This window comes from Gracilinanus agilis, chromosome 1, assembly GCF_016433145.1.
Source record: "Gracilinanus agilis isolate LMUSP501 chromosome 1, AgileGrace, whole genome shotgun sequence".
Lineage (NCBI taxonomy): Eukaryota > Metazoa > Chordata > Mammalia > Didelphimorphia > Didelphidae > Gracilinanus > Gracilinanus agilis.
Genome location: NC_058130.1, coordinates 249,553,481 through 249,578,411, shown reverse-complemented (window position 1 = coordinate 249,578,411; position 24,931 = coordinate 249,553,481). Strand labels below are relative to the sequence as shown.

Here is a 24,931-nt window from a genome sequence, read left to right as displayed (position 1 = left end):
TTAACTCACCAAAGCAAGTCTTTTCATTGTTCTCCAAACACACCACACTCATTCTTGACTCTGCCCCCTTTGCTCCATCTTGTCTTCTACTCCTAGAATGCCCTTCTCACTTTTATCTCAAATCTGCCCATTGTTCAAAAACCATCTAAGTTTTTGGTACATGGGTTTCCTTTCTTGCTTTGCGACTTGGTTTCTCTTCCTGGTTCTTGTAATCTGGGAGCTTGGTATATATAGGGTGTGGGTCTTAGTCAAATTCATGTGGTTTGTAATCCTCTCTGAAATATTTCAGAATTTCCTCCAGACTCTGGGACTATATATATATAAACGTTGAGAAGTCATTTGTATTTCCTCAAGAGATGCCAAATTCTAACCTTGTTGTTTTGCCTCTTCTATTGTAGAGGCACCAGGTCAACCAAATGCTACTTTAGCTGGATCATTGATTTTTTTTTTTTTTAACCCTTGTACTTCGGTGTATTGTCTCATAGGTGGAAGATTGGTAAGGGTGGGCAATGGGGGTCAAGTGACTTGCCCAGGGTCACACAGCTGGGAAGTGGCTGAGGCCGGGTTTGAACCTAGGACCTCCTGTCTCTAGGCCTGACTCTCACTCCACTGAGCTACCCAGCTGCCCAGGATCACTGATTTTTAACTTGGGCATGGATAGATTTCAGGAGATCTGAATTTATGGAGGGGGGAAATAAGATTTTTATTTCAAATCAATTGGATTCCTTTATAATCCCATATTTTCTTCTGTTTGCATTTGAAAACATTCTGAAAAATTCATAATCTTTGCCAGACACTTTCAAAAAAGTTAAGAACCTCTAAAGCGAATGTGGCTAAAAGAAAAGAATTTGGACTTTGATAGGTGTGCTTTTTTTACCCATAAGTAGAAAGCAATAAAAAATACTTAGCACGGGGGCAGCTGGGTAGCTCAGTGGATTGAGAGCCAGGCCCAGAGATGGGAGGTCCTAGGTTCAAATCTAGCCTCAGACACTTCCCAGCTGTGTGACCCTGGGCAAGTCACTTGACCCCCATTGCCTACCCATAACACTCTTCTGCCTTGGAGCCAATACACAGTATTGACTCCAAGATAGAAGGTAAGGGTTTAAAAAAAAACAATTTAGCAATCTCAGAATAATCCAGCAATTTTTTTGGGTTGAGTTTTTAAAAGATTTTTTTTTATGAGTATGTATAGGCCTGAGCTTTGTAGTCACCTTTCTTGGAAGTTAAGGAAGGAGACTTTCAAAGAATTAGAGAATTTAGGATGGAGGCTCACTTATCCTAAACCTATAGCAAAAGCTTATCTTATACTCTCTCTTCATTGATACAAATCTTATAGTCAAACAATTTAATGGTGGAAGAGGCTAGCTAGTCCAAAGACCTCATTTTACAAAGAGGAAACTGAGGACCAAGGTCACAGAACAATGTTTGTGGTCCTGGCTCACTAAGTAGCTGGTTGACTTTTGGTAAATTGTTGGGGTGGGGAGTTATTGTTGTTTAGTCAGTTCCAGAAGTGTCCAACTCTTCAGGATTTCATTTGGGGTTTTCTTGGCAAAGATATTGGAGTGGTTTGTTCCCTTCTCCAGCTCATTTTACAGATGAGGAAACCTGAGGCAAATAGGGTGCAGTGACTTGTTCCAATCTAACACAGCTAGCAAATATCTGAGGCAGAATTTAAATTCAGGTCTTCTTGACTCCCAACATGGCATTCTACCACTTTGCCTAGTTGCCTCCTTCAGTGAATTACAATTCACCAATTTGGGCCATTTTCCTCATTTGTAAAACTGGGGTGAGGCTGGGGGAGAGGGGAATAGTGAACCAATCAGTATTGAACTGATCTCTCATTTACCTTTAGGCATTAAGATTCTAAGTCTTCACTTTCTCTAAGATACCTGTTTCTCCAGCTCTCACTAATCTCCCCACTCTCTCCCTTCCCACAGACCTAATAGCACTAAATGTCTGTACTATTTCATTATGAACATACAGTACTGCTTTATGTTAACTGTTTCTTGGGGGCCAGGGACTAAGTCTTAAACTTCTTTTGTATATTCCTCAGTTCCTGGCACAGTGCAAAGGCAGAATACTCAATTCATTTCACTTAATAAAAGCTGTACTTGTTCAATGCATGAATGCTTCCTTACCAAACGTATTTGTATTTAAACAGAACCCTCCATTTTAAAGGTCTGTACAGTAACTTCAGTGCCACTCCCTAGGTTAGATAACATTGAACAATAATTTTGTTACATACTTTAATGTCTATATTATTCTCCTTATGTAACTTCTTTACTGCTAATGTTTAAAAAGTAAATAAAGCTGCTCTGGCAGGATAAAACGCCAATAAGCACAATAAACATGCTCTATAGAAAATGAATTCTTAGACCCACAAGTATATTCTTATCCCCAAAACAATGGCTAAAAAATATTTAAATTTATTTCACATGCTTTTGATAGTTATAAAATCAACAATTTTGTTCCCAGTTATAGCTGTAGCTTAAAAACGAAAAAAGATTATTTGGGAGACGCCTCTAAAGCCATGAGACTTGCTTTGTGTCTGACATAGGGAAAGAAGTCATTATGCTAGATGTTCTAGCCACCTGTTGGGGCACCACCTTGGCATTACACATTACTTGTAAGACACAGAAACTCTTTCTGCCCGTCTTTTCTTTCTGAAAAAAGGTGCCTCCAAGAGCATTAACTTCGTAATATAATTTAAGTCGTGAAAGATTTAAACGTACAATCCTGTTTAAATATTACATCGTGTCTGGGACAGAAAATGATTCTGTATTGTTACCAAAAAACCATGAAACCACACAGACACAATCTCAAGTCCGGTTGGTTTTATTAAACATCACACAACTAAAGTAAAGGAGACGGTACAAATGTTCTTTTTTCTCACTCTCGCCTTCCTTTCTGTTATTCAAATTATGGGTGAAGCAGGCTTACGGAGGGATCTCCTTTCTGATCAGTCATCTAGCTGGGTGAGGCTAGGAGGGAGGAGAGAAGCCCTGGTTCGATTTGAATGTGCTTCTCAGTCATATTTCCAATTCTCCTTTTGAAAATGTCCCTTAAAATTTTACTAGCGTGCCACGCAGCTGTTAGTACCCGACTTGGGGGCGGGGAATATCATCAATCACCTTTCCTAGGAGGATGCCTTGCAAAATCGTCTACCTCGTTCCTTAGTTTTCTCCATTGGAAAAGCATTAGCTTTGGACTCTTAGGAGCCTGATTCTTTACTCAAAGAGGTAATCTATGTGCACACACATTAAGTATGCAGTATTAAGCCAATGTCTTAAGACTCTGGGGACACGCCGCGTGTAGATATATAGACACACACACGTCTAGCCATTGGCCGCCCCTCCCCCCCGGTAGCTCTCTGGGATGCCCGAGCATCACCCACGCCACACGCGGTCGGGCAGTGGGAAAAGGAAGCGGAGCCCGGTTCGGCGGCTTTCGACAGAGCCGCTGCGCGGCTAACGCTCCTCCTCCTCCTCCTCCTCTTCCTCCCCGATCCCCCTCGCGTCTCAGGCGGCCTCGTCCTTGTGTGCCCTGGGTGCCTAGCTGCGCTGCGCCGCTCCGCGGCCGCCCGCTCGCCCGCCTCTGTACTGCCGCGTTGCCTGTTTAAGCGCGGTGCCGCTCTCGGCCGGGGGCGGCGGTAGCGAGGCCACCACAGCCGCTCTCCAGTCCCCTTTTCCCTCCATGGTTTCGCTTCGCTCTTGTGAGTAACTCGGGCTTCGGGGCTCCGCTCGCGCGTTCCTTTGGGGGGGAAGAGAAGCCGGCAGGGCCCTCCGTCCCTCCCTCAAGGACTCGCCTTTGGACAGTTCATCCTCCCGAGGACCGAGCCCCTCCTCTCCCCCCCTCCTGCCCCCGGAAAGTTAGTTTGAAGAGGGGGGGCCGAGAAACGTTGACATGAAGAGGAGGATCCACCTGGAGCTGAGGAACCGGACCCCGTCGGATGTAAGCGGAGCCCCCGCCCCCGCCGGAATCCCCCCTCCGCGCCCACCCCCAGGACCTGCATGTAATGGGGACCACATGGGAAGGGGGGGGGCGGCCGGGCTGGGCAGGGTAGGGGGAAAGCGCCCTGGACCCCAGCCGGAGCTGGAGTCGGAGCGGGGCGCGGAGGGCGTTTCGCCTTCCTCCTCCTCCTTCTCCTCCTCCTCCTCCTCCCGGCCGCCGGGTGCAGGCTAGCCCCGCGGTCTGCTCAGGCTGGGGACCCGGCGAGGGATTAACTCTTTCGGCGCTGCCTGGGCCCCGCCGCCTGCCCAGAGCCGGAGCCCTCGGGGGACCGGGAGGAGGAGGAGGATGGGTAACAAACTTTTACCCTCCCGCCTCGCTGGCCTCTTCCCGGCCGGTGGGGGTGCGGCTGCCCGGCCCGCGCCGCGCTGGGCTGGGCTGGGGGGATTGTGTAACGCTGGGAGCCATGTTGGTCGCCTCTCTCCAGGATGCGGGGAGCGGAAAGCTCCGACTCGCCCCTGGGGGCCTCCTTGGGGAGGGAGGGGAAATTAGAAGCCCTGGATGAGGCGAGCAAGTGGGGGTGGGGGGCAGCAGGGGCAGGTTTTAGGCTGGGCAAAAGGGCGAAGGTAACTACCCCCCCACCCCCACTCCGTACACACACCCCATTAACCCGCTGCCTTGGAGGCGGTGGGACCGAACCACAAGTGCTGAGGGCGGGAGGGAGGCGGGGACGGGCGAGGGGGAGGGGAAATCCCTCCTCCATCCCGGCGGGAGGGGGAACCGGGAGGAGGGCGCGGCCCCGGGGGGAGGGGAGGGGAGAGGCGCGCGAAGGCCTCCTCTCCCGGGGCCAAGTTTTTAAAAAGGGGGCTCGGTTCCCGCCATTTTTCAAGGCTAAAAATAAAACTTTTTTTAATCCTTCCTTTCCCCCCCTCCCCTTTTTCCCTTTCTCTCTCTAATGTAAGGGAAACTGGCGGGATGCTGGTGGGGTGGGGGGAAAGGGAAGGAGAGGGGAGACTCCTCACCCGCGGCGAACCCTGCTCCCTCCCCCGGGGGCTCGACCCCCTCCGCGCGGGCGGCGGCCGGGGCTTTCTCGGTCTTAGGTGCGCCATAGCGCGACGTCGCCATGTTGTTCGCTTCCCGTCTCCCTCCGCGGAGGCGACTCCGCCGGGGAGCCAGCCGCCGCCCGCGCATCCTCGCGGCTCTGCACGCCTCCCCACCCCGCCCTGCTCCCGGTTCCCCCCCGGACTCTCCGCGGCCAGTGCCGCCCAGCCCGGTTGGAGGCAACTGGCAATGGAGGCGACGTTTGGTCGTCTGCCCTCCGTCGCCGAAGCTCTGCCTCTGCAGCTGGCGGGACCCAGCGCTGCTGCCGGCCGGACTCTGCCTCCCTGGCCCCCACCCCCCCACCTCCCCGTTTCTTAAAAGGGCAATGTTTGCTCCTTGAGTTTTCTCTGGGTGGAGCGCCCGAAGGATCCGAGGGGCTTAGGGTTCGAGGGGGGGGGAGGTGCCATTCCACTCTCGGATAGGGGGAGGGTTGCGCGGCCGTCCCCTCACCGGCCCTTGAATGGGCCTTGGGCTGATCTTAGCTTTGAGACGCCCCGGTGTTGCCCACCTTGGACAGAGATGGGTGTGTTTAGCTGCTTTAACTGTGCACCACGAATCGTGATCCTCGTTTGCTGTCCCCCCGCCCCCATAATAAAAGGACCATCCTCTTCGTTCTCCCTCCCTTCTCCTCCCAGTTCCCCTCTCCTCCCTCCCACTCCTCTTCATCTCCCTCCCTTCCATTTTCCAGCTCCTCCAGGGTCCTACCTCACATCGAGGGAAGGGAACACGAGGTTTAACCCAGAGCCTTTAGCCAAATCGCCTTATCGGTGGTGGTAACTTTGCAAAGGCTCCTGAAGAACTTTGAGGGCTTAGAGGAGGGATGGCAATGAAAGGGGGAGAGAAGATCTCCAAGCTAGTGAAGTTGTGAAATAACATATATCCTGTTTTTTCGAACTCTGCCACTCATTTTGCACACAATTTGTGACCTTATTTGTTAAAGGCCCTTAATTAGAACTTAATAGTAAAAAATTTTTTTTCAATTACATTTGGCCATCCTTCTATATCATTGATAATTAACCTTTTTTTTTTTGTCATGGACCACTTTGACAGTTTGGTGATGATGACAATAATAGTAATAACAACAGCACTTAAAGGGCTTTAAAGTTCTCTTTCTGGATGTTATAAAGCTAAAGCATTGTTCCTTGAACAAGACACTCTACTAAACGGCATTTTCATTGGATCTGCCCATGTCTGTAACTCCCTCTTCTCCTAGTCACCCTGACTTCTTTCAAGTCCCAGCTAAAATCGTACCTTCTACAGAAATCCATATATATGCTATATATTACTGTTTTCTTGAACAAGACTACAGCTCACTGGGCATTTTCACCAGCTTTGCCTCTGCCTGAAACTTTCTCCTTCCTCATCTCTGCCTCCTGAGTTCCCTGCCTTCCTTCAAGAGCCAGCTAAAATCACAGCTATAGGAAGTCTTTCACAGTCTTTCTTAATTCTATTGCTTTGTTTCTGTTGATTATTTCCTATTTATTTGATATGTCTCTTCTTTGTACATATTTATATCTTGTCTTCTCTGTTAGACTGTGAGCTCCTTTTAAGAAGGAACTGCCTTTTGCTTTTTTGGCATCTCAATAACTACACTGTGCCTGGTAAATAAGTAGGAGCTTAATTAATTCTTGTATTGCCTATTATTTTATATATCTGTGTGTACATATATATGTATATACATGATATCTCAGATATTAATTTCATTTGTCACAGATGGGAGGGAGTTGCTACATATCTATTACATAAATATATATTATATATTACATATATAAACTATATATTGTAAACCTCTTTTAATGCATAAAATATGCAGAATGCAAAGAAAACCAATTCAATATAATGTTGGTTACCAAAAATGCTTTTACTATAGACCCTTAAGGGGGTCTATTATTGCCCTATAATTACTGCCCACGAAAGATAATTTTTTTAAATTTTGTTTTGTCTTCTACATCAGGGGTTTGACACCTTTTTTGGTGTAAAGGATCCCTTTGGCAGTTTGGTCATAATTATTGACCCCCTTTTAGAATGATTTAAATACATAAAATGAAATGCATAGAATTTCAAAGGAAATCCACTTATGAAATTCTCACATAGATCATAAAAGAACTTCATTGCCATTTCATATACCACTGTCTCCACAATTAAGTCACTTAATTAGGGCTTGCTTTTAGAGAGTAAGAAAATTCTTTAAAAATCTTTTTGCCTTCTACATTGTATTCTTAACCTCTTTGTGTCTTGAATCCTTTTGGCAGTGGTGAAATCTGTGGGCCATTTCTATGAATGATGATTTAAATTATAAAACAAAATATGTTAAATTACCAAGGAAACCAATGATATTGAAATACAATTACACATATTTTAATAAATGTGCAGGGATCTCAAGTTATAAGAACTCCTGACCTAGACCTTAAAGGTCTGCAGCTCCAATTTCATATACTACCACCTACACAATTTTAAAAAAATAGTCTGGTTGGGCATATCTTTTCTCTTCATTTCTCACTGAGGTGTTGAGATCGAAGGGACATAGACATCTCACACAACTTGTATATGGTTTAAAATTACCTTCAACTATTTAACAAATAATTAATGAATCACTAAGTGAAGATGATTAGGTCCTGGACTTATCGAAGATCAAAGTCTCCTTTAGGGTGGTAAGAGAAATATACAAATAAAGATAATATGAATATGAATTTGAATATGTGGTTGAGTGCTTTGGCAAGGTGCAAATGTATTAAGTATTCTGAAAGATCTCAGGATTGACTTGGGAGTTTCTTATAGCAGGAGTGTTGTCTAAACAGTTATAACCCAAGCATCTTCTGGTAAGCAGCAGGACAGGGAGGAATAATGTACTTGGAGTAAGAATAGCTTTAGTTCAAATCCTGTCTCAGGCTTTTATTAGCTGAGTGACCCATTGTCAAGTCACTTAACCTCCCTTTGCCTCAAAGTTTCCTCATCTGAGGGATGGGGCTTGGGAAGAAGAGAGAAGGGTTGTAGAGAGGGGAATTGATCTTGGCCAAATCATTTGGCTTCTCTGGGTTTCAAATCACTAGCAAGAAGGAATAAAATAGGAATTCTATTAGTGCAACCAAATTATGTTAAAACAATATTCACTCCTTTAAGAATCTAAGGTGTTATGAAAATAAGGCTTCTTTACTGTGTTGCTATGGTAAGGATAGGCAGGAATTAATTAATTGCCAATGCCAGCTTCTTTTCAAGATGAAAAGCTTAGTGTTGTCCACTTCTCTTAAAGTGGAGCAGTTGGGTGACTCAAGATCATTAGCCTGTGATCTGGACAGTGAATAAAAATTAAATTACTCATAGTAGTGTTACATCTTCATAACTTTTGGAAAATGTTATTCAGAGGATTTGGCAATATTTGTGTATGACTTAAGAGGAATATCTATGAATGAAGGAGAAACATCAAAACTTTTGTGTTCAGATGAACGTTTTCCTTTAAAAGCAGCTGTCTCGGAGCAGCTGGGTAGCTCAGTGGATTGAGAGCCAGGCCCAGAGATGGGAGGTCCTAGGTTCAAATCTAGCCTCAGACACTTCCCAGCTGTGTGACCCTGGGCAAGTCACTTGACCCTCCATTGTCCACCCTTACCACTCTTCCACCTAGGAGCCAATACACAGAAGTTAAGGGTTTAAAAAAAATAAAAAAATATAAACTAAAAGCAGCTGTCTTAGGAAATTGTACACTTTTAAAATGGTGAAGATATTAAAAATGTTCTCTTAAGAACTCTCTGGAATTTAGACCTAGTTCAGGAGACACTGGGGAAAAGCAGCCCCTTTAGTTTATAGTTATGCCCTTTCTTTAATTAGTAGTAATCTAGCATCATCACCCATCTTATTCACTAGACTTTGTTGAATAATGTCAGTAGTATCAAAGATCAGTTCCTTCTTCAAAACTGCACCTTTAAGGAGGAGCCTGGTGCCACTGAATTCTGTACCTAGAGTCAGAGCCCTGAATTTGAGCTCAAGCTCTGCAATTACTGGCTAGGTGATCTTGATTGGGCAAATCTGTCTCTTTAGGCCTTAGTTTCTTCATCTGAAAAAGGAGTGGGTTGGACTTGGTGACTTCCAAGGTCACTTTCAGCATGAAATCTGATCTTACATGCTTCAGCCTTTGGAGGAAAGCCTATGTATGGATGTACAAAGTTGTTACCATTTGTCTGGCACATACAGTAAAAAACTTATGGCAGTTATCTGGATAACTCAGATTTTGAAAGCAACTTTTGCCTCAATTTTTACAATGGAGGGGCTATCTCTTTAAGGAGCCCTTTCCTGATGCCTCATTTCCTTCTATAAATTATTTTTTCTGTTTTGCTAAATTTCTGTAAATTTTTTTTGTTTCTTTTTTAGATACTGTGTATTTCCTTATGTCCATATTGTTATCCCCCTTTAGAATGGGAGCTCCTTGAAGGCAAGGCCTGTTGTCCCCTTTTTTGATTTCACACAGTCTCACTCAGTGACCTGCCCTTACCAGACACCTAAAAAATCATTGTTGATTTGAATTCAGGCAGATATACAATGTCTACCTGAGCAAAATGCCATTTTAGTAGAATAGGTATTAACTTAGGTGCTAAAGCTTCTCTTTACCCAAAGAAACATAGGAAGGACATTACCACTTAGTATAACCTTGACATATTGCACACCAACAAGCCCTGACACTTAGAATTAAATGTATATTTTGTCTATTAGATGCCTGTGCAATTAAACACATTAACTGTGTGTAAAGTCTTGTCTTTACCTTTCTAAGGAACTCATGAGTAGGTAGGGTAATGAGATAATTAACATATTGGAAAGTTTTTGTTAAAATATGATTTTTATCATGTTGAGGAGACAGTCTTGGTAAATCTTTATATTTTGTGTTTCCTTGCTGCCTAAACTACCCTTAAAAATTTTATTTATATTTTTCTTTAAATTTAATTTCTAATTAATAAGAATTTATTTTCTGTCTCCTCCCTTGTCACTAAATGAAAAAGAACAGAACACTCAATAAACATGCATAGAATAATAAAGCAAATTTCTCCATTGTCTATGTCCAAAAATCCATTTCTAATTCTGCATTTTGCATCTCTCATTTCTCTGTCAAGAGATTGGAATTGTGCTTCATCTTTTGTCCTCTGGAATCATGATTTGTCATTGTGAGGATTAGACTAAGTACTATTTTTTAGTTTTATTGGAGCCCGGGACCAGTGAAACCAATTACTGTGACTCCTGCAAAACTATCTCCAAAACTAACTTTTTACACTGATATTTTTCTGAAAAATTGTGTGTACTTTGAATGTTTGTAAATAAGTCCCTCCACTTACTCTTTTCTCAGACTTCTTAACTCTATGTAGTCTGACTTCTCTATACTCTGTATAGGCTGACTTCTGACCTCATCATTCTATCAAAACTACTCTCCACAGTTACCAGGGATTTCTTTATTGCCAAACCGAATGGACCTTTTTTTAGTCCTTCTTGATCTTTCTCCAGCCCTTGAAAAAAATCACCTCCTTTGATACTTTCTTCTCTAGGTTTTTGGGGCATCAGTCTCTCCTGGTTCTCCTTACCTGTCTAACTATTCCCACTAACTGTGGGTGTCCTTCAAGGTTTTGCCCTGGGGGCTTCATATCTTCTCCCTTTGTACCATTTTACTTGATGATTGTCCTTGATTTAATTACCATCTCTATACAGGTAATTCTCAGATTTATATGCCTAGCCCTAACCTTTCTCTTAACCTGTGTAAGAGGGAAAGGGTTTTTTTGATTGGATATATTAATATTTAAAGGTGTGGTCACCAAGGAAACTGAATAAATACCAATTCCTAAGATGATTTTAGTAATGTATTTACAAAATATAGGAGAGAGTGGAAGTAGAGAGATGAGAAGAGGGTAGAGTAGAAGATCTAACTTAAGGAACTAGATTTGTAGTCAAGTCTGTGCTTTACTCTGGCAGGGCTCCAGAGACCCAGCCGGAGAGCCTAAAAGTCAATTTGCAAGAGGTTTAGCCACCAAGGCTTCTCCCAATCAAGGGAGTCTCCTGAAGGCTAGTACCTCCAGGGAAGTTAAGGTAGTCAGCCTTCTTCACTCTCCACTTGTAGTTCTAAGGGAAAGATTTAAGAACAGTCTCACCAAGGTCTCAGGGTCCCAGGTCGAGCTCTCCTCCAAGTCCAAGTCACGAACAAGAAGAGTTCCCTCACTGAACTCTTTTTTAAAGGGGCTTCTTTTGCATCACTTCCTGTGCCTTCCTCCTAGTTTACATGTCCAGTCACAACAGATGCTTTTCTTAGGACTGCCCAGGAGGCAGTCAGTAAATTCTGATTTCGCCACTCACTCTAGCACACATGGGTCACAGACCTCCCAACTTGTGAGTTAAGTGGAGTTGTTTACACTTTTTGGTGATTAGATTTGAGAATGGGCAAGGTATATTTAATCTCATCACACCTGAAGACTCATATCTCCAACTGCCTTTCAAACATTCAAATTGGCTACCCAGTAGACATCTTAAATTCAATATGTGTATAATCGAACTTATTATCTTCCCCCCCAAAACCCTCTTCTTTCCAGACTTCTCTGTTACTATCAGAGACACATTGTAGTCAAAGTTCCTCAGGATCGCCACATAGGCATTCTCTTTATTGTTATTATTTTCATTATCCCACACTCTTCAGTATCAATCTGCTGCCAACACCTGTCATTTTCAGCTTTGTAAATCTTTAGAACATGCCCCTTTCTCTCCCGTGATATTGCTGCCACCTTATCACTTCGTATCTGGCCTGTTGGCTCTTAAAGTCTTTATAGACTTGAAGTCACAGACTCAGATGGGGCACTTCACAGTTTGGGGTTCTCTCAACCTAAGAGAAGCCAGGAACTGCTCTTCCATTGCCATTAGTTAAAGGGCTCAGACTGTACCAAACACCGTACTGGAAATTACAAGGGAAGTTGTTTCATATCTTCATGCTTCTTGAGATGACAAGTGGCCATTTTATGTTCTCTGTGCCATCCCTAATCTAGCTCTCTCAATGTTTGCAGGCTCTTATAGTGTTGTCCAACAACCAACCTACAGAATCATTTTAATATCAAGATAATATATCTGGCCAACAGATGTAGGGGAAATGCCATCATCCTTTGACTGTTTCCTCTCATTCAGAAAAATTATCTAGTGAAAGATAAAGAAAAACCAGTAGAAAGTAGAGGGCTACACAGTTTAATGGAAAGAATGTTGAATTTAAAGTCAGAAGCCTGGGATTCAAATGATGTCTCTGCTATTTAGCTTTGTGGGATCAAGTAAGTTAGTGAAACTTTGGACCTTAATCTTACCCTTTGTAAAAAGAATCTCCTGGCCCAGAGAATTTCCCAGGTCTCTACTAGGTCATCATCTTTTTGTTTTCTATTTTGCTATGTTGTGAACCTTTGGGCAAATAGGTATTTACCAATAAGTCATTGGATCATAGACATGATGGAAAAGACCTCAAAGAAAGCCAACTGTCTGCCCAAAACATTCCCATATTTTACAAAGAAGGTAACATGGCCAGGAAAGATTAAATGTCTTGTCTAGTGATTTGGAGCTAAGAGAGACCTTATATGTAGATCATCAAATTCATTTTACAGCTAAGAAAAATGAGGGCCAGAGAAATTAGATGGCATGTCTAGAGCAGGCAGCTAATGGCACAGTGTTTAGAAGCCTAAGTCTAGAATTAGGAAGATTAGAGTTCAAACTGGTCCCAGATACTATCTGACCCTGAGGTAGTCACTTCACCTCAATTGCCTAGCCCTAGCCCTTCAGTCTTAGAATTATTACTAAGACAGAAAGTAAGGGTCTACGTATTATTTAGACCTTGGGCAACGTGGTTCATCTATAGATCTTACTTTCTTTATAAAATGAGAGCATAGTATTAGATTCCTTCCAGCTCTAAATCTTTAAACCTATAAATAAAGAAGTTGCAAAGTATCTTTAAATTTTAATTATTAGTCCAAATTACAAAGTACTTTTTTATAGCAAAAAGGGAAAAAGCCATGCTTATTTGTGATAGTAAGAATAAAATTTATATGAATATTTAAGGGGTTTTTGTTTGTTTGGTAAATCAGTCTTATGTTACTTGGTGTTGTATTGTGGATCACCTTATTTCATGTAACATTTCACATAAATATTTTAGTTACTAACAGAGTTTATGTATTTCCCATTTTAATGGTTCTATAATACTCCATAGACCTGTAAATTTATATCTAGAACTAGAAGAAACCTTCTGAGATCTGGTCTAGCCCCCTCATTTTACAGATGAGGAAACAGACTCAAGGAAGCTTAGTGATTTATAAAAGGTCACAGAGGTAGTAGGCATCAAAGATAGAATTTGAACCCAAGTCCTCCAGAGCTAGTGTTCTTTTTGTTGTGTTACATGGTAGTTAGATTAGCTTTTCATTCTCCTTTTTACTGGGCTCCTAGGTTGTTTCCAGTTTCACTTTTTAAACAATGTTACTATAAACATCATTGTGCAAATTATTTTGGCTCCCCTTTGGGGATTTTCCTTAGGATACATTATGTCCAAAATGGAATTATTCAGAATCACAAAATTTCTAGAGTTGCAAGGGACCTCAGCAGCCATCTAATTCAGCTGATACCCAAAAGTATAGCAACATACTCCACCAATGTTTGACTTTAAAACGTCCAAGTAGCAGGAACTCATCATCTCTAGAGGACATCCCATTTTACTTTTGGGTAGTCTTCATTGTTGTTAGAAGCTTTCATAGTATCTAGCTTAAATTCATCCCCACCCCTACCCTAATTGCTCTTGCTTTTGTCCCTTCAATCCAAGTGGTACAAAAATCTCTTTTCCAGACCAGCCCTTCAAATACCTAAAGAATAGGTGTCATTAGTTTGATGTTCTCCAGGCTAAGCATATCCAGTTCTTTCATCCCATCTTCATGCCCTGAGTTTGAATGCTACCTCTTTATTTATTATATTAGTCTTGTGACCCTGGACAAGTCACTTAACCTCATCAGTCTCAGTTTTCTCATTTATAAAGTAATAGCATCCATTTCACAGGGTTGTTGAATGGATCAAATAAGATAATAAATATAAAGGGTTTTGCAAACCACATCTGTGTGTATGTGTGTGTGTTTGTATGTAGACACATACTATATATGTATATATATCTGTCTCTATAAAATGTCAGCTATACTTATTATATGACATGGGCTTGGGGGCCTTCACCATTTTTGTTTATCTTTTTTATATGCTATTTAGGTGGTTGATATCCACCTTAAACTGTGATGAATACCCAGGTCTGAATATTCCAGTTATGGTCTAGCCAGGGCAGGGTACAAAAGAACCATAACCTCCTTCTTCCTAGAAGTGCAGCTATACCAGGTCATGTTAGCTTTTTTGTCTTGTCACCTCACTGCTGACTCACCAAGCTTTCACTGCATTCCCCCAACCCTAGATCATCTGAGACAAACATGCCTCCCCCATTTTGAATTGGATATAAACGACCTTTACTACATATTACCAAATTATTCTCCAGAAAGATTAAACAGCTTAAAGTGCTCCCTGGACTATCTGCCTGTTTCTCCATAGTACTTTTTAACTCTTTTGTGTTTTCTCATTTCTGTTTTAGCTGGTATGCTAGGTGTATAACACATATTACTGTAAATTTGCTTGAATTAGCAATTCTGAAAATTTCTAGTGAAACTACATTTTCGTACGACATTATTGTCTCCTGGTATGTAAACCATCCGTGATATATTTTTATCTCTTTTATTTACTTGTGCCTTTTCTTTTTTGTCTTTAACATATCTAATTACCAATGATCTTTGTATCTACTTTGATACGTTAGTGAATCCTTGATCTCATTGGATTTCATCAGTACCAGTGCAGATAATAATAGAGAGCATTTATAAGGCACTCTTAAGATTTATAAAGCATTTTACAAGTATTAGTATCATTTTATTTTCATAGCAATCTTGGGAGGTAGATTCTATTGTTATCCTCATTTTATAGACAAGGAAACTACCTGCAGTCATTTAGCTGGTGTCTGGGGCCCTGTTTGAATTCAGTTCTTCCCAAATCTAGGTCCAGTATTTTGAATAACAGACTCTTGGGAATTTAGACCTTATATAATACGTATGGAGAAGCCATTGACAGTTTTAGAACAGGGAAGTAGTTTGATCAGGTCCATACATCAAGAAATTATTTCTAACAGTAGTGTAGAGATCGCTTAAAAGACTATGAAGAGACCCAAAGGAACTATTACAGATTCTGGAGGAGCTGCATGTACACAAATGTACATATGTACACACACACACACAGCAAGGAACCATTATATATGAATTTTGTCATGAATATCCATCTATGTGTCCACGTTGCTGTATGGATGAAGATATGCCTATATGACTGTAATTATATCTTTGTGACTGAATGTGGGTGTCTGCTCAAGTCTCTATGTGACTATTCTATGTGTTGATCTGTGTACTTGTGACTACATGCTCATTGTGCCCCAGTGCTCTAGCAAAACTGAAACAGGAAGTTCTTTGTAATCTCTTTAAGCAAAAAAGGAAGCAGCAGTGGGGCCCTTCACTGATTTTTGGTACCTTCCTCTGACCCTGCTCCTCCAATTTCCCTGAGTAGCTCCAAAATCCAAATAATTACCGTAAATATTAACACGTGTTAAATAGGCTTTCTTCTACTTTCATCTTCTAGTTATAAAAAGTTGAATCTCCCAAAGGACTTTATTCCCCCTTAAGGAGCTAATTCTTATTTTTTATTTGGTATATGCCACTTGCTCCTTCCTACAAATCACACACACCTGCTTTGAGGTGAAAAGTGGGCCTTTTCGTTTTGCTATGTAAAACTTCTGGTTAGATTTTTCTCCTGGCATAGATATTCAAAATAGTTAATACTTAAAATGAGATTTTTTTCTACACCAAAAGACTATTCATATTTTAGTTAAATGAAATCATTAACAGTACCTAATGTCTACCTTTGCTTAACAACTTTAAGAAAAAGCAATAGAGTAAAATTTAAAGAAATATGAGTGGGTGGAGCAGTTTAGGTACTTAGTGGATTAAGAGCCATGCCCAGAGGTCCTAGGTTCAAACTTGGCCTGAGCTTGGGGACCCTGGGCATGTCACTTAAACCTAATTGCCAGCCCTTATTGCTCTTCTGCCTTAGAACACAGTATTGATTGTAAGATGGAGGGTAAGAGGTTTTTCTAAAAAAGGAAAGAAATACAAGTAAATACAAATGAAAACCTTACTAAGCTTCAACTGTTACCTGTCACGATATAATCTAAACCTGACCTAGTTAGATTGACAGTTGTTTGTTTTGGAGTTCTAGGCTTTTCAGCCTTTGCTTAATCTGTATTTCTAACTTTGGAACATAGTTGGTATAACACTCAGTATGAACACTTGTCACTTTGACCTGAACTTTGCTTGCCATACCGGACTGTTCAGCTCTGCTGATTCCTGGATTACCCATCTAGTTTTGTGCAATGGAAAGTGTGTACCATTTTGGACTACATGGCTTTGGCTTTTATAACATTCCCTGACTAAAAAAAAAAAAGACATCCTTTTCTTCATTCCCCTTCTCCAAATATCTTCCTGTGGATTCAGGAAAGAGTCTAGATATAGACTTATCTAGCTAACTCACGGGTGATTTGTTGGCTTAGGAGTTAAAGTAGTTTTGTAATTTATAATGGTGGTGTTTGGGGTGGGGAGAAATAAGATAAACAAATAACTAATTGTGTTAGTGTTTTGTAATACATGACTTTAAATTCACCCAGGAGGTTGGGCACAAGTAGAGATGATTGTGATTTGGAAATTATGATACCTAGACCAAAAAAAGATGTAAATGATGTCATGAAAACCAGAGAGCAGCTGTTAGCAAGAAGACATATCATTTGTGATCTTTGATTAGAGTTGGGGTATGCAGGCAATACCTACCCTTGTATCTTAAAGGTGACACCTTTATGTCACCCAATAGCAGGTTCATTTATCATGTTAAACCAACCTTATTTAACCCTTTTTGATAGTGTATTAAGACTGGTGAGGCAGTGTAGAATAATAAAAAAACTGATCTGGCTGTCAGGAAGACCCATGTTTAATTTCCCCATATACTGCATGTCATTGGGTAAATCAATTAATCTCTCATTTACCCCTCCAGGCAACACTTAAGACTATAAGTGGCAGAAAATATTTTGATCTGCGTTGGTAGAAAAAGTCTCTCATTAGGCACTACCCTTACCCAGGAAATCATGGATTTGGAATATATGTTTATAGAGAAAGAGAAAGATGGAGCTATACCTACATCTCTATATGAAGATAGCTAGTCTATGTAAATAAACTTGCATGTATAAAATATGTTACGTATGTAGATAATATGCACACATGTATTCATACAAACATGTTGCATATGTAAAGATTAGTAGATTAGGTGAACATTACTGAAAATATGTATCTATTCTTACGTAAAATTTTTGATAATCTCTCATGGTATCTTTATGAATTGAATGGCAAAATTCATGCCAAATACTAGACTGTTAGGTGGAGAGGGAATTGCCTCCAAAGGGTTTATGACTTTGTGATCCTATTGGGGTTTTTAATAGTATACCACAGGGATGTATCTTAGGTTCTTACTATTGAACATTTCTATCAGCTTCTCAGATGCTTTACTTACTAAATTATACAGATGCTATGCTTCTTAAAATTTAGATTACAGAAAGCTGTTAAGAATAATTTTGAGTGTATTATATAAGAGAATCAGAATTTCAAATGCTTCTAATAGGCTGGAACAATGTGGTAACTCTAACATGATATTAAATTCAGTAGAGATAAATAAAAAGTCTAGCAGAATAATAGATGTCAGAGACTTAAGAGGCCAATTGGTCTAACCTCCTTATTTTACAGTTGAGGAAACTGGGACCCAAAGGAAGGGATAAGTGACTTGCCTAGAGGCCGGATTTGAACTTGGATCCTCTCACTCCAGAGCTAGTGCTCTTTCTATCATACTATATTGCCTTTTTTAAAAAAAAAATTAACTGTGTTTGCAAGATTGGATGAAATGGCTTAGCAGTTTTAGCAGTTATGTAAAAAAAAACCTAGGGGTTCTCAAGTGAAGACTGAGTAAGTCAGGGATTTAGTGTACCTGCAGCCACAGGCTGCACTATTAGAACTATAAACTGTCTGGCAGTTTTTGTATCAGGTCCTCTGGCTTCAGATGTACCTTAGGAAAGAGGGTAGAATTGGAAGGAAATGGCAAGATCCCAGATGTGGGTAAACTGGGATAAAGATTTATTCATTACTTCCAAATCTTTTTCGTGTTCTATATATTTCAGACTTCAACAACATATCCCAGCACCCATGATACCCCTGGCACAGAGAGAGGAGATAGACACACAGAAAGAGCCTTGAGTACGCTGAACCTCTAGCAACACAAGGCTCCATTTGTCCCTTTCTTCTTTCAGCACTATATGGTTTTGTACAAGCAGTATTATGAGGGCTAGTCTCAAACACCAGAAGGCCCTCTACTTCCCCCTGATTTTATGTGATGGCTGCAAGTAGTAGCAACATGAAAGACAATCTGCATATTATTGGCCACAACTATTGCCTTGCAGCCTGGCTTACTAGCTGTGCTAAATTTTAATATTTGTAAGATTTATATATGGAAGAGAGATAGCTATTTCTCATAATTCTTTGGAGGCCATAGAGAGGAGAGTAAGGACTATGTGGTATGTCACAGGGGAGTGAATTTCAGCTTAATGGAAAATAGAAACTTTTTTTCTATCCCAAAATGAAATAGATCAACTAGTGAAACTCTTTGATTCTTAAATAATAGTCTGGACATGTATAGTACAAGCATAGTAGGTCAGAGTCTTCAAATTTATTGAAATCTGTTACCATGGTCCAAATTATTATAGGCAATGTGTAGAATTGTGATAATTTGCTTATTTAGTTCATATTATTCATAGGTGTTTTGAAGAACCATTAATTACTTCAAGAAGCCTCTCAGGTAGGACCTAAACCATTCATTATAATAATAGTAGTTTTAAATTGTATAATAATCCAAATTCTAAAAAGGTATTTTCACATATTTAATCTTTTATAAATATAATTTTTACTTTATTTTTTTAAAAAGATATTTTTCCATGGTTAGGTGATTTGTGTTCTCTCCCTCCCCTCTTTCACCTATTTAGTCTTAATAAAACTGCAAGGTAGGCAGAATAAGTATTATCCCTATTCTGGAGATGAGGAAATGGAGGCCAACATGAAAGACAGGGTCACACAGCTAATAACCAGGAATTGAGATTGAATTTTTCAGTGGTTGTGTTATTCAGTGATTCACAGTCTCTTACCATTGCTTGGACAATATTGGTATAGGATAGATTTTGTATCAGGAAGCCAGTTGGGATTGTTGAAACCTCTGTACAAATTTCCTAAATGAAATGTATCCTCTGCTACTTTCTTGTGAGCATATTTCATTGTCCATGTACAGTATCTTATCTTCTCCTTTGTTTTTATATATATATATGGGTGAGCATATACCCAACTGTCAGTCTTATCATAATCTGTGCAAAATACCTGTTAATTTTTCCTTCACAGATTGTTAGAATTCATAGATTCACTCTCTCTCTCTCTCTCTCTCTCTCTCTCTCTCTCTCTATATATATATATATATATATATATATATATATGAAATGCCTTGTTGGAAGAAAGCCTTTCAAATTCTATTTTGTTTTCCAAGGCAAACACTTTTGTAATCAACAAGTAATAAGTAGAGTGAGATCTTGTAATCCCTGCACCTTTTATGTAACTGAGAAGATATGCCTGGTAGTAGAAAATCTACCAGATCCTGCCTTGTCCTTGCATTTTTGTTAAGTACAGTTTCAATTAAGGTATAAATCATTCTAGGTGAAGTTTATAGAAATGAGAAAGTAGGTATATAGGTCACTTTTTGCTAATGTTATCTAGGCCTCCTTCCCATGATTTTAATAATAACACTTTTTCTATTTGTTTGGTATTTTTCCTTCTGAAATATTCTGAAAACTGATCATTCAGTGCTTTCAAAATTATATCTCTTCCAACAGTTTTCTTCTGTTATGTATTTAGTCAGATATTTAGCTCTTCTTGCCAACTTCATCTTCTTTTCTACATTTTTACTTCCTCATATAGCACATGAGATATACTGAGATGTTAGTAGTCCCATTATTGTCTTTGATGATAAGAATGTCACCATAGAAATGCTACAGCTTCATCTTTGTTTTAAATGCTATTGAAATACTTTGTCATAATTAGATCTTACCCCTTTACTTTTTGCTATTCTCTGAGATCATACTCCCATAATCTTTCACCTTCCTCTTCAGTAATGTTTTATAGGTGAATTTTGAACTGGTTTTGGGTTTGGTTGCCATGACTTTTTACTTGATGAGATCATTTTATTTATTGGCTGAAACAGTTTCTGAGTTCTTGGCTTTATTGTAATAAATACTCTATATCATTTAAACTAATATAGAAATTAAGCCATATGTTCTTTTTTTCAATGAAAGAATCTTGAAGAAATTGAAAAAAGTTTTATGTAAGTGCAAAACCACAAAATTTTAAATCCTAACCTTAGGCTTCACGATTTTGGTATTGAAGGAAAAAAAAAAAACCTTTGCATGGCCAATCCCTCTGAAGTAATAACTTCCCTGTTAAAAGGAGCATTTCCCCCTCTTCAGTATTGCTTCATCTGAGAATGACTTTAGGAGAAATTAAAAAAGGTTAATTTTTTTACTGGCTAAAAACCGTATTTTCTCCTTCAGAAAGTATAAAATGTATCCCTTTAGTTGTAGCTGAAATATCTTTTATAGAGTAACACCCCCATCTTGTGGTTTTTTAGGATATTGTCACTAAAGGCATTAAATTATGTTGCATTTACACAGCAGTTTACTTTGTAAAAAGATTTCCAGAAATGCATTTAGGAGAAAATAGGATCTAGAACTATGAGGTTTTTGTTTGTTTGTTTGTTTGATCATTTTTTTCCCCTTTTCATCCATAGGTAAAAGAACTTGTCCTGGACAATTGTAGGTCAAATGATGGGGAAATTGAGGGTTTAACGGCCGAATTTGTGAATTTAGAGTTCCTCAGCTTAATAAATGTTGGGTTGTCTACAGTTTCGAATCTCCCAGAATTACCTAAGCTGAAAAAGGTAAGCATTTATCCATTTGTCCTAACCACAAAATAGAGATTTCCTGACAAAGACATATGTGATCCTTTGTATGTACAATTGATTATATTTCCATTTATAGCATTATATGAGAGGCAAAATCTTCCTAGGCTGTTTCCCAAGCTAACTCTCTCATTTTATATATGAGGTAACTGAATTAGAGAGGTTCAACAACTTGCCTAGTAGTTGAGCTTCTAATATTTTCAAGCTGAAGTTATTTTTCTCTAAATGCCAATATTTTACTTTTTGTGTCATTTAATTTGATGTGTATTTTTTCTCATTTCACTTTCTGCCAGATTGATCATTGAAACTGTCATTCTAAGAAGACAGTTGGATAATCATGCTTTGAATGCTATATTTTAGCTCAGATTTTCATCTAGATTTAACTTAAAAATGTATAAAATAAGTTCTTGTCTGGAAAGTACAGAATACCTGGGAAGAAAATCTGGGAGGAACTTACATTATTAATGGTGGCATTACAAGGGCACATACTATTTTAAGGGAAAATAGAGGGTTGAACAACATATCTATAATTTCTTACAACTTTGTCTTAAAGTTATGGATTTTGCTATTTAACAGAAACACATAATTGCCCAGGGTTACTTTTTTCTTAATCAATAGATAAGCAATGGGAAAAAAGTAACATTTCATTCATTCAAACCCCACTAATTTGAAGTCCTCAGGAATTCAGGCACAGTTGACTTAATTCTTAGTAAGAAGTTGGTTTAAATAAAATTTAAATTTTAATTGCAAAGAAAACTATATGAATATCTGTTTAAAAAAGTATTTTTGTGTTTTAGCAGATGGCCCATATGGTTTTGTACATCTGATTACAATAAATTCTCTCCAATAAAAAATAATTATAACAAATGTTCTGGGTGTTTAGAAAGGACTTTACATCATATGCACCTCTCCCTATTTGTGTGCTTCATATTTGGTTTCTTCCATTTCTCTAACTAGGCAGCTAGGTGGTACAGTGGATAGAGTACAAGGGCTGGAGTCAGAAAGACTCATCTTCCTGAGTTCAAATCTAGCCTCAGACACTTACTAGCTGTGTGACCCTGGGGAAATCTCTTTACCCCCACTTTCCTCAGTTTCTTCATGTATAAAATGAGCTAGAGTAGGATATGGCAAACTACTCCAGTATCTTTGTCAAAAAAATTCCAAATGGATGATCAAATGTAATTGACTTTGTTATTGAAAGCAATGCCATGATCCAGGATGACTCTGAGGAACTTAAGAGAAAGAATGCTATCCACATCTAGAAAAAGAGTATAAATCCAGAATAAAACATATTATTTATCACTTGTTTATATGAGTATATGATTTGAGGTTTTGATTTTAAAAGATTACTCTGTTACAAAAATGAATAATACGGAAATAGGATTTGAATGATAATATATGTATAAAATGAAATTGCTTGTGAACTCTGGGAGGGAAGAAGGTAGAGAGACAAGAATCATGTAACAATGGGGGAAAAAATTAAACATAAATGTAGCAAACTTTTTTAAAAGTTAAAAATTTAAAAAAACCCAAATGGGATTTTTGACAGTGACATTGAAAGTCAATATGAAAATAAATTTTTACCCTCCAGACCCACAGAAAACATCACAGGGATCCAAAGGTATTCCAAGACCATACTTTGAGAAACACTGGTGGATATTTAGCCATGGGTCTAGTCTTGGAGTTTGGAAAAATCCAGGTTCTATTTCTACTTCTGACATGCTGTGGGCAAGTCACCTAAACTCTCAAAACCAAGGCAACTAAGACAAGATCCTATTCTACTTGAGTTCTATGAACTTAAAAAATTTTTTTTGATTACTGTATTTCAATATAATTGATTTTTAAAAATTAAATCCTTACCTTCCATCTTGGAATCAATACCATGTATTGGTTCCAAGGCAGAACAGTGATAGAGGATAGGCCATGGGGATTAAGTGAGCTGATTAAGTCTGAGGCCAGATTTGAACCTAGGACCTCCTATTTCTGGGCCTGGCTCTCAATCCACTGAGCCACCTAGCTGTTCCCAATATAATTGATTTCTTTTGTAAACACAAATTTTATTTTATGCATTTAAAATGTCATTTTGTGAAGGAATCCATAGGTATCAACAGATCCTCAATTCCATCACACATACACTTTAAGAACCCCTGTTCTAAGACTGTAAATTATGGAGAAAAGACTAAGTCATTAGAAGGAATTTCCTGTCCCCACTCCCCCCAGCCCTCAAGAAAATAAAAACAAAAAAAACCTCAGAAACAGTAGAATTTTTGAAGGTTTGGATGTATTAGCCTAAGTGCTTGACACATTGAAATAATTTCTTCACTTTTTTTTTTTTTTTTTTTAATTTTTAACCCTTGTACTTTGGTGTATTGTCTCATAGGTGGAAGATTGGTAAGGGTGGGCAATGGGGGTCAAGTAACTTGCCCAGGGTTACACAGCTGGGAAGTGGCTGAGGCCGGATTTGAACCTAGGACCTCCTGTCTCTAGGCCTGACTCTCACTCCACTGAGCTACCCAGCTGCCCCTTTCTTCACTATTTTTAAAGGAATTGTTGCAAGTCATGGTAAGATTCTGAGTAAAGGATTCTGGGAGCACTGACTCTTCTTATGTGAAGAAGAAAAAGAAGAGTATTATATTCTAAACATCCTAAACTGTGTATTATAATAACAAAATATGCTCACTTTCTTCCTTCTCAAACTATACTGTCATTATGATAGCTTTTATAGGGCATAGCTTTAGCTACATGTGTTATAACTGTAGAAATAATCTTCATTTGATTTTGACATATATTTAGAAACTTTTACGTGAAACATAAATAGAATGACGATATTTCATTAAAATTAATACTCTTCCATCTTCTTTCTTTTCCAGCTTGAACTCAGTGACAATAGAATTTTTGGAGGTCTGGATGTATTGGCAGAAAAACTTCCAAATCTCACACATCTAAACTTAAGTGGAAATAAACTGAAAGATATCAGCACCTTGGAACCCTTGGTAAGTCATGACAATTTGGAAAGAAGGCCTTGAGTTGACTACTTAAATTCTTTTTTTAAGGCATGATATTTTATAATTGGAAAAGCTATTAGGAATTTCATTTCATTTTCAAGAAATATACTACCATAAAATTAAATTAAACAAAAAATAGTACCATAATTTTAATTTATAAACTGTATTTCATATACTTAGACATGGCCAGTGTGGGGATTTATTTTGCTTGACTATACATATTTGTTCCAAGGATTTTTATCTTTCTTTTTTCAGTGGGGATAGTGTGGTGGACATGTTGTGGTTGGAAGGGAGAGAAAATAAATGCTTGTTTGAAAATACTTTAGAATTTTGGAGCTAAAAACAAATTTTAATTTAAAAGAATTTAGAACTGAAGATGAAAATAATTTTTTAATGCTTTTAATTAAAAAAAAAAAAAAGAAGAAAAATTCTTCGCTCTCCTCAGCTGACACAGTGGCTGGCAACAGAGCAGCCCAATTCTTTCCATAACTACTTCAGCAAAAAATAAAAGGTTCCAGATAAAAAAAAAAATCAAGAAATTTAAGGAGAAACTACAGCAGGTGTATTTTGCCAGCATTAGTATGCACAGAGACAACCAGAATCCTCTGATCTCTAGGGAAGGGATCCAGAAAGAAAAGCACAATGTGAGAATGCAGCTCATGGAAATCTTCCAGCTTCAAGACTAGGGACAA

The 24,931-nt window shown here is 39.1% G+C and overlaps 1 protein-coding gene across 1 annotated transcript in view; it reads left to right on the top strand.

Moving 5' to 3' along the window:
• Positions 1 to 3,506: 3,506 nt before the first annotated feature.
• Positions 3,507 to 24,931, top strand: part of ANP32B (acidic nuclear phosphoprotein 32 family member B) — a 47,518-nt gene continuing 26,093 nt past the window's right edge. Inside the window, exons 1-3 of the mRNA XM_044660795.1 lie at positions 3,507 to 3,951; positions 21,064 to 21,213; positions 24,105 to 24,227. Of these exons, the coding sequence (XP_044516730.1) occupies positions 3,904 to 3,951; positions 21,064 to 21,213; positions 24,105 to 24,227 (321 nt within the window). The 5' untranslated portion in view covers positions 3,507 to 3,903. The remainder of the gene's footprint in view (positions 3,952 to 21,063; positions 21,214 to 24,104; positions 24,228 to 24,931) is intronic.